The sequence below is a fragment of the Struthio camelus genome, unplaced genomic scaffold (assembly GCF_040807025.1).
Source record: "Struthio camelus isolate bStrCam1 unplaced genomic scaffold, bStrCam1.hap1 HAP1_SCAFFOLD_113, whole genome shotgun sequence".
In the NCBI taxonomy this organism is placed as follows: Eukaryota; Metazoa; Chordata; class Aves; order Struthioniformes; family Struthionidae; genus Struthio; species Struthio camelus.
In genome coordinates, this window is record NW_027182728.1 from 132,647 (window position 1) to 143,947 (window position 11,301).

Genomic DNA, 11,301 nt, shown 5'->3' on the forward strand with positions numbered 1-11,301 from the left:
GAGATGCTGGAGGGGCCTGGGGTGCCATGGGGCAGCTCCAGGATGTGGGGCATCTCTGGGACCCACCCCAGGGCGGCTACGAGATGTTGGGGGGCCCCGGGGTGCCACGGGGCAGCCGTGGGGCACCATGGGGCAGCTCCAGGCCTCGGCGGGGCAGCCGGCGCCGGTCAATCTCCTGGATCGAAGTGTAGCTGCCGCGGCCGCAGGGCTGGACTGGAGCGGCGAGGAGGAGGAGGAGGAGGATGACGAAGGCTCCCGTCGGCAGTGTCATGGTGAGAACAGCCCAGCTGAGCCCTGGGGGGGCAGATATAACCAGGCTGGGGCCAGGGGAGGCAGGGACACGTGTCAGAGCGTATCGGGGCATGTCGGGGCCCTGGGACACGTGTGGGCAGCCTGTGTTCCCGGGGGCGCAGGGACACCAAAGCCAGGACATGAAGCCCATGTCCCCATGGGTGTGGGGTCAGTGGAGCTGGGACATGGAGCCTGTGTCCCCATGGGTGTGGGGATGCCAGAGCCAGGACATGGAGTCCGTGTCTCGGGGGGAATGGGGACATCAGAGAAGGGATCCGGAGCCTGCATCCCTGGGGGTGTCGGGATACCAGAGTTAGGACCACAGCCCATGTCCCCGTGGACACCAGAGCCAGGAGATGGACCCTATGTCCCCATGGGCATGGGGACAGCAGAACCAGGACCCAGACCCACGTCCCCATGGGCATAGGGACGCCACAGCCTGTGTCCCTGTGGGCATGGGAACACCAGAGCTGGGATGGGACACAGACCCCATGTCCCTGTGAGTGTCAGGGTACCGGATGCAGGACCCAGCCTCCGCGTCCCCATGGGCATGGGGACACCGGAGCTGGGACACGGAGCCCATGTGCCCGTGGGTGGCGTGGGGCTGCCAGAGCCGGGACAGAGTGTCCCTGCTGGGGGCTATAAAGCGTGGCAGCCCCGCGGCTGGGGCACCCATGGGTGCCCTGGTGCAGGCGGCGCTGGCCCTGGCGCTGTGCGGCATGGCAGCCGCCTGTGGCGCCGGATCCCAGGCCCCCCCTGCCATGGCACCCCCCACGCCCAGCATGTCAACGGGGCTCCCGCCTGGCCACCTGGCCGTGTCCAACGGGGGCACCAAGGGCACCTGGGGGCCCCCTGAGTTCTGCAGCGCCGGGCACCACGCCAAGGGCTTCTCCATCAAGGTGGGGATGAGGGGACAGGGAGAGGGATGACGGAGTGGGGGACATGGAGCTGGGGGAGATGTAGAGCCAGAGGGGACACGGAGCTGGGAGAGGGACATGGATCCCAGGGGAACATGGAGCTGGGCAGGGAGGGCGGGGGACAGATAGATCCTTTGGAGGGAAATGGATCCCCAGAGGGAACACAGAGCCAGGAAGGGACGCAGAGCTTGGGGGGGGGGGGGGGGATGATACAGATCCTAGGGTGGGACACGAATCCTGATGGGGGACACAGATCCTGAGGGGGGATGACATGGATCCCAGGGGGGACACAGATCCCAGGAAGGGACACAGATCCCGAGGGGGGACACAGATCCTGGGAAGAGACATGGATCCCAGAGGGGACACGGATCCCAGGGAGGACACCAATCCTGGGAAGGGACGCAGATCCCGGGAGGTGGGCGCGGAGCTGCCGGCTGCTGACCCCTCCTGGCCCCAGGTGGAGAAGGGGCAGAAACCCACCAAGGACCACGTGGCCCTGACAGGGGTCGGGCTGCTCTGCACCGACAGCAACTTGGTCACCTCAGCCCAGGGCAGGTGGGTGCTGGCAGCTGGGCTTACTGGGATGCACTAGGATGGTCTGGGATGGGAGGTGGTGGATTCTCTGCTGTCTCATATAGGGCTGTGCATGGGCTGGGGAGGGGGAAATGGCCTCTACCCCAGGGCTGGGGGATCTGCAAAGCTCTAAAGGGACTGGGGTGCACTGGGGGGACTGGGACAGACTAGGGGGACGGGGATAGGAAGGGAGGTGATGGATTCTCTGTTGTCTTGTATAGGGTTGTGCATGGGGGTGGGGAGGGGGAAATGGCTTCTAACTGAGGGCTGGAGGGTCTGGGGGCATTGGGATGGACTGGGAGGATGGGGGGTGTTGGGGAGACTGGGAGAGACTGGGGGCAGGTCCCAGGGCTGTGCGCCATGTCCTGACCCCCCTCTTGGCCAGCAGCTGGGGCGTCTGGTCGCACAGCATCGTGTGCCCGGCGGGGCTGCTCACCCGCTTCCGGCTGCGGGTGCAGGCGCCGCAGGGCGACTTCGATGACACGGCGGCCAACAGCGCCGAGTTCGCCTGCGCTGACGGCTCCCGCCTGCGCCTGCCCGCCGGCACGCGGGGCCGCTGGGGCGACTGGAGTCCCCGCTGCAGCCCCGGCACCGCCGTCTGCGGCCTGCAGACCCGCGTACAGCCCCCCCAGGGCAACGGCGACGACACCGCCCTCAACGACCTGCGCCTGCTCTGCTGCTCCTGAGGTGCCCCGAGATGCTGCCGGCCCCCCCCCCCCGAAACACCTGGCTCCCCCCTGCAACCAGCTGCATCCCCCCAGAACACAGGGACCCCCCCAAAACACAGGACCCTCCCCCAAAAGCCACCCCCCCAACCCAGCTTCCCAATAAAAGCCTTTGCAGGGACCGGTGGCCCTGGTGCGCGGTCAGGGGCTCGGGGGCGGCACACCCCAGCTCTGCCCCTGCCGGGAAGGCTGGGAAAGGCCGGAAAGGGCCGGAAAGGGCTGGGAAGGGCTGGGAAGGGGTGGCTGCGCCGCGCCCCAAGGCCGTGGGGGGGCAAGGTCCGGAGCTGCCCTGCCGGGGGGGGAATGGGGCAACGCTGCTCTCACTGCCCATCACAACCCCCGGTGAGACAGCAGAGATCCCCCCCCCCTCCGGCCCGCCCCAACAACCTCCCGGCGGCCTTTGCCCCCGCGCAGGGCTATAAACGATGGCGCGGGCGCACGGGGCCCCAGCCATGGCGCTGTCCCCGTCCCCGTCCCTGTGGGTGGCCCTGGCCCTGCTGCTGGCCCTGCCTGGGGGGGGCCACCCCCGGGGGGTCCCCGTGGGGCACATCTCCGTGGAGAACGGGGGGCCGTGGGGCGAGTGGGGCGAGCCCGAGTTCTGCCCCAAGGGCTCCTATGCCACCGGCTTCCAGCTGAAGGTGGGATGGGGATGGCGGTGGGGGGAACGTGGGTGTACATGGGGACACGGGGGACCTCAGAGGGTCACAAGGGGACACAAGGATGGGGGTGTACATGGGCACCTGGGGGACATCAGGGGGTGATGAGGGGACATGGGGATGGGGGTGTACATGGGGACCCAGGGGACATCAGGGGGCATGGGGGAACACAAGGGGACACGGGGATGTGGGGGTACATAGGGACCCAGGGGACATGGGGGGACATGGGGGGACACGGGGACATGGGTGTACATGGGGACATGGGGGATATTGGGGGGATGGGGGGGACATGGGGATGTGGATGTGCATGGAGATATCAGGGGACATCAGGGCGACAGGGGCATATGGGGAGTGCAGGGGACATGGGGGACACAGAATGACGCTGGGTGACACGAGGGGACTAGGGGTGATGGAGGGATGGGAGGACATGGGGGGCACGGGGGACATGGGGAGGACATGGGAGATGGCTGACAGCCCCACGGCACCCCCCAGGTCGAGGATCCCCAGGGCTCCGGTGATGACACGGGGCTCAACGCCATCCGGCTGCTCTGCGACGGGGCAGGGACTGTCACCTCCAGCCAGGGCGTGTGGGTACCGGGGTCCCCTATGGGGATGGGGGCAGCCACCGGGGGGGATGTCCCCTGTGTCCCCATAGGGGCTGATAAGGTGCCCCCCTTGGCCCCAGACAGGGTGGTTGTTCCCCAATGATCCCAGATGGGGATGATGGGACTGCATTGACCCACACAGGGTGGTTGCTGCCCATTGACCCCATAAGAGTTTGATGGGACCCCATAGTCCCCATAAGAGGATGATGGGACCCCAATGACCCCACACGGGTTGATGGGACCTCATTGACTCCATATGGGGTTGATGGGACCCCAATGACCCCACATGGCATGATTGTTCCCCTTGACCCCACATGGGGTGATGAGACTCTATTGATCCCATAAAGGGGTGATGGGACCACATCGCCCTGTAAGGGGTGACTCACGGTGGGGGTCCTGCTCCCGCAGATGGGGCAGGTGGAGTCGGGCCCAGTTCTGCCCCACGGGGCAACTGACAGCCTTCCGGCTGCGAACAGAGGAGCAGCAGGGCCGGGGGGACGACACAGCCGCCAACGCCCTGGACTTCCGCTGCTCCCAGGGCCACCTGCTACAGGGTGCTGGGTCGCCATGGGGCAGCTGGGGGGCCTGGAGCCCCGCGTGTGCCCCGGGGGGCATCTGTGGCCTCCAGACCCGCGTGGAGTACCCCCAGGGCCGCGGCGACGACACCGCCCTCAACGACGTCCGCTTCTTCTGCTGCCAGTGAGCCCACCCCACGGCGGCCCTACGGCGGTGCCTGCCACCCCCAGGCTGCCCCGTGGAGCTGCTGCCTACCCCGTGGACCTTCTTCCTACCCTACAGACCCCCTTCTGCCCTATAGATCCCCTCCCTGCCCTATAGACCCCTCCCTGCCCCATACGCTCCCTCCTGCCCTATGGACCCCTGTCTAGCCCCAGCGATTAAACGATCCCCCCCCCCTTGCTCTCTGTGTCGCAGCCACTAGCCGGGGACAGGGCTGGGGGCGATGGAGGGCTAGAGGGGGGCTCTACGGGATCACACAGGCCCGTGTTGGGCTCTGCGGGCTCGTTTGGTCCTGTACGGGGCTCCACAGGCTCATATGGGCCTGTGCTGGGCCCTACAGACTCATAGGAGCCCATGCTGGGCTCCATAGGCTCATATGGGTCCGCACAGGGCTCTACGGGCTCGTACAGGCCTGCGCTGAGCTCGTACGGGTCCACGCCAGACCCTACGGGCTCGTACGGGTCTGCAGGCGGCTCTACGGGCTTGTATGGCCCGCACCAAACTCTATGGGCTTCTACTGGCCTGCATGGGGCTATACGGGCTCATACAAGCCCACACCAGGCCCTATGGGCTCGTACGGGCCCGCGCCGGGCTCTACGGGTCTGCACGGGGCTCTAGGGTCTGTGGCTTCACTAAGCTGATAAGCATAGCAGGGCTTTGGGAGGTGGAGGGCTGGAGAGGTGGCATGGGGCCAGCAGGCTGCCTTGCTGCCCAGTGGACTTGGGGGGCGTTTCCAGGGACCGCAGGCAGAGGGTCACCCGGACATCTGAGAGGTCTCAGCTTTCCTTCTCCTGCCTGCAGTGCATGAGAGCATGGGCGGGTGAAACAGGACTGCTTGTCCCTCCTTTCTGTGTGGGGTATGTGCATTTCTGTGCAAAGCAAGCCACTTCTGGCGCTGCAGTGTCTGTCAACACTGCGCTTCCCCTGAGGAACATCATCTACCGAAGGCCAGAGTTCACCGGGTGTCTGAGCGAGCCTGAGCACCTACAAGGGCTGCCATGACATCCTGGTGAGGAAACGGAGCTGGAGAAGCTGACGGTCAGTCGTAACTGCGGGAGCACACACGGGCCACAGACTAGGGGACAGTCCTGGGAGCGCAGTCGCCTGGCCTCTTGCGTCCCAGCCTCGTTGCAGGCGCTGAAGCACAGTCCGGCAGTTGAAAGAGTCTCACGGCTGAGAGCTCCCGGGGGGGATCTACAGCCAGCCACGGAGGACAAGCTCGGACCGGCAGCGTGGGCACAGCTATGTCCTGGGGCTGCGCCGTGCGTGCGAGAGGCTGGGAAGCGGAAGGCAGTCGTCCCAGAGTTGGGGATGGGGAGATGGTGCGGCAGTCTGGGTGCTGCTGCGAGGAGGGAGCGGGAGGTTGTTTTTTTGGGACTGAAGGTGAGTGCAAGCAATACGTGAGTGATGGGTGTGCCCAGGAGTGGGAATGCAAGTGATGTGTCAAGTGGTTAGGTTGCTTGGAGTACTAATGTTCATAAAGTGGATAACAGGCTAAAAACACACTTGTTTCACATCCTAAAAAATATTTACCAGGCTGCAGTGTTTTACCCTAGTTCTGGCCACTGTGAGGCATTTTCTGGTTATTCTTTAGGGTACACTTTACTGGCCAGAGGAAAAGATTTTGGGGGGATTTTGGATTTTGTTTGCCCAGGGAGCTGCGAGGACTGAAAATATGAAGTTAATTGTAACGGAGATGAATTAGTGCTTGCGGTGTTTCAGGTAGGTTCAGTGGAAGCGCAGCTTAGTGCAGTGCTGTGCAGCGATTCTCGCACGTGCTGGCGGTTGAACGGTGGCTAAAACCAAGCTTATAAACAGCAACTGTAACATGATTCTGACGCAGGTCTTCCTGTTCTGCCGCACTTCTAAATGAAGGGGAAACTTCTTAACCTGTGGGCACAACTCCTTGGCTTCTCTTTACTCTTCTCACGCTTATGTGTGCTTTGCTGTTTCTTGCTTAAAGCTGAGGGTTTGGAGTCTTTCCCTTAAGGTTTATTGTTTCGTTTGCTGTTGAGAGTCTCTCATTCAGGGATCACGGTTTATCACATTATTTTGTGGGGTTGTTTTTACTGGTCAGCGTTTACAGTTTGTTCACTTAGTGATCAGGGTGCAGGATTTAAAATCCAGCCTCATCCATAAATTTTAAAGCCTCTGCAACCATTTAGGTTCCAAGATTTGCAGTTTGTGACTTAGGGTTCATGGCTTACGCCTTACTGATAAATGACAAGGGCTATTTTATTTTATTTTATTTTTTACTTTTGTTGAGCCCGAGCTCTCCATTTTTCCTCTCGTCCCCTGAGTACTCCCTTTTCCTCTCTGTACCCCCAGGGCTCTCCCTTGAGCTTTCAGCCAGCACCTGAGGAGCTGGAGTGTCTCTGCTGCCCTGGCAGCCCCAGCTGTGCCTGATGGGGCTGAGGGCAATTCCCTCCCCCTGGTTCCGGAGGGGCTGCAGCTGTGGGCCCCGGGGCTGGAACAAGCCCCAGGTGGGGCTGGGGGCACCGATGGCCGCGGCAGGCGCGCGCCGGGGCTGGGGCCGCAGTCGGGAGGAAGCTCGCGCAGGGGCCGGTCTGGGACAACGGAGCCGCCGCTGAGCACCGCCCGCCGGGACCGGCGCTGCGGCCGCACCGCGGGGGAGGTGAGCGGGGCCGGGGGGGGGGTCCGCGCTCGGGGGTCCCGGCGGACGGGAGCGTCCTGGGCAACGCGGCACAACCGGGGCGCCCCGGGCCGGGGGAAACCGCACCGGGGGCGGGGATGGCGGTGCACCGGGACGGTGGGGACGAGCGGAGCACCGGGGCCGGGGAGGTGGTGGGGACGGGGGGGCGCTGGGGCTGTGGTGGGGCGGGGGGAAGGGGGTAGGTCGGGGCTGGGGGGGGGGAGAAAGGGAGCGCGCCGGGGCTGGGGGGGGGGGGGGCGAGAAAGGCGGGGCTGGTGGTTTACTGCGCGGTCGGAATAGCGCGGTGGGGGGGACCGTTTCCGGGGGGGGGGAGGGATCCCAGGGGAAGACGTGGTGGGGGCGGGGGCAGCGGGGGCGCGGACCCGGGGCCGGTCGCGGCGGTGTCGGGGGAGCCTCAGGCCGGTGCTGGGGATCGCTGCGCTGGGCTCCGCGGCGGCTTCCGGGTCGCGCAGGGGTGGGGGGGCGGCGGTTGGGACGGAACGGAATCACCACAGGGTCAAACCTCACCGAGCGCAGCGGCCCGCGGCATGCCGGGAGCGGGAGTCTTCCGACACGGCACTTCCGGGTAGCCATATTGTTTCGCGCGGCATGCCGGGAGCGGGAGTCTTCCGGCACGGGGCTTCCGGGCGGCCATGTTGTTTCGCGTGGCATGCCGGGAGCGGGAGTCTTCCGACACGGCACTTCCGGGTAGCCATATTGTTTCGCGCGGCATGCCGGGAGCGGGAGTCTTCCGGCACGGGGCTTCCGGGCGGCCATGTTGTTTCGCGCGGCATGCCGGGAGCGGGAGTCTTCCGGCACGGGGCTTCCGGGCAGCCATATTGTTTCGCGCGGCATGCCGGGGGTAGTAAACTTCCGGCACGAGGCTTCCAGGCGGCCATGTTGTTTCGCGCGACATGCCGGGGGTAGTAAACTTCCGGCACGGGGCTTCCAGGCGGCCATGTTGTTTCGCGCGACATGCCGGGAGTAGTCTTCTGCCACGGGACTTCCGGGCACAGCATCCTGGGAGTTGTAGTGCTCTGGCATTGAGCTTCTGGGCAGCCATTTTAATCTGTAGGGCATGCTGGGAGGTGTTGCTTTCCTATAGTGGTCTTCTCGGGGACTGTCTTGTACCTTTAGAGGAGGCTAGAAGTGCAATTCTCTGTCAGCCGGTTTCCCACCAGCTGGCCATGTTGTGCTCTGTGGCATAGCAGGAGCTGCAGTCCCAGGTGCCTGTTTGATCCTTACTGGATGCATGTCGCTCACGAGAGAGTCCCCATAGGTCATCGAGGACAGTGGAGTTGCCCTGTCTTTCCTTGGTACAGGGCAGGAAGTGTTTTCCCTCTCTGATATGACCAGGTAGGGTTGTCCTCAGGGTCTGGAGCTGTTCTTGTTGGCCCTAGGGAGGGCAGGGAGAGCGTGAGGGGCTGTGCCGGCTCCCAGGAGTCATAACTTTGCTCAGGATTGGGGCCAGTTAGGCAGCAGCTATGAGGAGCAGCGGCGCTGGGAGGGGACAGCGCAGAGCCGTCCTGTTTTGCAGCACAAGGAAAAGTCTTCAAGGAACTGCCACCAGCACTGTTTCTGTCCAAGGATCCTAAAAGAGTCTGAGACACCCTGGAACAGCCCCAGAGACACTGTGTTACTGCCTCCCAAGGTCGCTGTGTTAACGTACCTCTAACTGGGTCGAAAGAGCCTGCAGGAGTCCTGGGCACAGGTACAGAGAACCCCCAGTTGCCTCTAAGGACCTAGAGCTGTATGTATTTTCATTACAAATATGGGATCTCTTTGATGCCTTGGTGCTGCTTCTGTGTCGCTCAGCGCCCGGGTCCGCTATGTTTCGGATCCACCCTCCTTGCTGTCCTCTGCACTGTTGGAGATGTTGGCCAGATCACGAGGCGTGTGCGGCTAAAAACTAGGCCAGGGTGTCTCAGCTGCCTGGTATAGGACCCTATCATGTAAATGAGAAAAAGGTGCTGCAGAGGACTAAGATGCAGGGGAGACTGAGAGGAGTAGAAGTAGTAGGGGAAAACAGTGATGAGGAAGGTGTGTTGTTAGAGACAGTACAGTAGAGAAGAGAGGGGGGGAAAAAACGCTCCTATGATGAAATAAAAGCTGTCCTTGAGAGAGATTTGCTTTTTGGCCTTCAGGTTATGAACCTGCATGACTTCCTGAGGACTGTTCTGAGCAGGTGGCGTCGCAGCTCATAATCGCCTAGGCAGTGATTCCCAGGTTGTCTGCCAAGACTACACAACAGCTGATAAGTGCCTGTGGAATGAAAGCAAAGGCCAGCTTCTCAGAGGTAAGAGGCAGAGTCTAGCGCACTGGGCTATTCTTTTAGCCCCCTTTGTGCCTCAGAGGTGTCTTCTGGCCCTGCAGCCCCTTTAGCCCCCCTCTAGTCCCTTCCGAAGTCCTCCGGAGGCCTCGGTTTTATCCTGGAGCCCTCCTTTGGCCCTCCAGCCCTCCTAGCAACCCTCTAGTCTGCTCTGGGAGCCTCTTTTGGCCAACATTGGGCCCCAGAGGCTTTCTTTTGCCTGCTGCTTCCCTGAGGAAATCTCAGCTCTGGACACCTCTTTTGGCCCAGAGGGTGCTGCAGAGTCCTCTGTCGGCCCTCCAGAACGCTTAGGACCCTTCTAGGGCGCCCTCGAGCACTCTTTTGGCCTTCCTTGTTCCCCAGAGCTGTCTTCTGGCCCTCCAGACCCCCAAGGAACTGTCTAGGAGCTCCAGAAGCCCTCCTGAGGTTGTCCTTGTTCCCTGGAGCTGTGTTCTGGTCATATAAGCCTCTTTAGAGCCTCCTCTACTGTTCTCTGGACCACTCTTTTGGCTTTCCTTGTTCTGCAGAGCTGTCCTCTGGTCCTCGAGGCCCCTTAGGAACAGTCTAGTAGCCCCAGAACCCCTCTTGAGCTGGTCTTATTGCCTAGGGGTTTTTTTCTGGGCTCTTGAGACTGCTTTAAGAGCCCTTTAGTGCCTTCAGAAAACGTCCAGAGCATTTTCTCGCCTCCAGGAGTCCCGTATTGGCCCTCCAGCCCCTTTAGCAGCTCTCAGTTTTGCTTTGGCCCCCTCTCTTGCCCTTTTATCTTCCCCCACAGACCTCTCTCGGCTCCCTAGGCCCTTTAGTACCCCTCTAGTGCACTCTGGACTCCTCTGTTTATTTTTCCTTTTTCCCTAGAGCTGTCTTTTGACTCTCTCAATCCTTTAGAATGTTTATAATGTCCTCAGATCTGCTGCTGAGGCTTTTCTTATGCCCCAGTGTTCTCTGTTCATCATCTAGTGGTCTCAGCACCCTCCTTTTTCCCCTGCACCCCTCAAAGAGGCTCTAGTTGTTCTCTACTGGCTTGTTTTTATTGTTATCTAGCTTCCATTAGAAATGTCCGGTCTGGATTGCTCTGTAGAGCTTTGGTGCGTCACACCGACTTCTGTCGGTCCTGCGGACCTCTGAGGAGCCCCTTTATTTTATTCCGGACTGTTCTTTGTTGTGCCCCAGAGCCCCGTGTCCGTCTCTCAGCCCTCTTAGCGTCCCTCTCGCGCCCTCGGGAGCCGTCCCGAGGTCTGCCCGCGTCAGTTCTCCAGTTAGCGATGCAGAGATAGCCTTCTCCTGGGTACCTAGCCATTCTATCTGCTGCCCCCTTTTTCTAATCGTTCTAGGTACTATACAGGAAACATTCTTCTTCAGAAGTATTTCTATAACAGAAGAGATCTTGTTCCAGGAGTTCATTTTAATATCCTGCTTTGCCCTACAGGAAATACTGCTCTGCCAGAACAGCTGTATTCTATGCAGACCAGAACCAATTAGAGCACTGCAGTATCACGTTCCCTTTATAGACTAGGTGGAACATTGTAATTTCTTTCTAAGTCTAAGCAGAACCCATGTCTAGCGTGTAATGCAAAGGCTTATACTAGTTAGAGCGGAAAGAAGCTTAACAACGTACCTCTTGATATCGTGGATGGGCTATTTGAAGCCTTAGTAGCAAAAGAGATGTTCTGTTTCATAGAAGAGGTTTTTTTATCCTGTCTGTGCCCTCCAGTCTAGATACTGAGCAGAAGAAAGAGAGTCTCTTCTGCGCAGCCCTGTGTATTTATGGCAGCCATTGGTTTGCCCCTCCCCTCCGAAGGGCTTGTGGGTAGGGCAGTGGGTGGGGCCTAGGGTTA

General features: G+C 61.4%; 2 protein-coding genes across 4 annotated transcripts; both read left to right on the forward strand.

The window, feature by feature from the left end:
- Positions 1–127: 127 nt before the first annotated feature.
- LOC104142527 (vitelline membrane outer layer protein 1-like) lies at positions 128–2,467 on the forward strand. Of its 3 annotated transcripts, none has more exons than XM_068929525.1 (3): positions 128–272; positions 1,502–1,763; positions 2,170–2,467. In XM_068929525.1, the coding sequence occupies exons 1-3, from the start codon at positions 128–130 to the stop codon at positions 2,465–2,467; spliced, it is 705 nt and encodes a 234-aa protein (XP_068785626.1). The 3 variants fall into 3 exon arrangements, with proteins under 3 accessions (XP_068785626.1, XP_068785628.1, XP_068785627.1); XM_068929527.1 differs by having other exon boundaries at positions 140–272; positions 1,666–1,763; XM_068929526.1 differs by having other exon boundaries at positions 215–272; positions 1,540–1,763.
- A 280-nt stretch (positions 2,468–2,747) lies between these two features.
- On the forward strand, positions 2,748–4,686 carry LOC138065494 (vitelline membrane outer layer protein 1-like). Its single transcript, XM_068929528.1, has 3 exons — positions 2,748–3,144; positions 3,655–3,749; positions 4,176–4,686. The coding sequence occupies exons 1-3, from the start codon at positions 2,932–2,934 to the stop codon at positions 4,468–4,470; spliced, it is 603 nt and encodes a 200-aa protein (XP_068785629.1). The 5' UTR covers positions 2,748–2,931; the 3' UTR covers positions 4,471–4,686.
- The last annotated feature ends 6,615 nt before the right edge of the window (positions 4,687–11,301 follow it).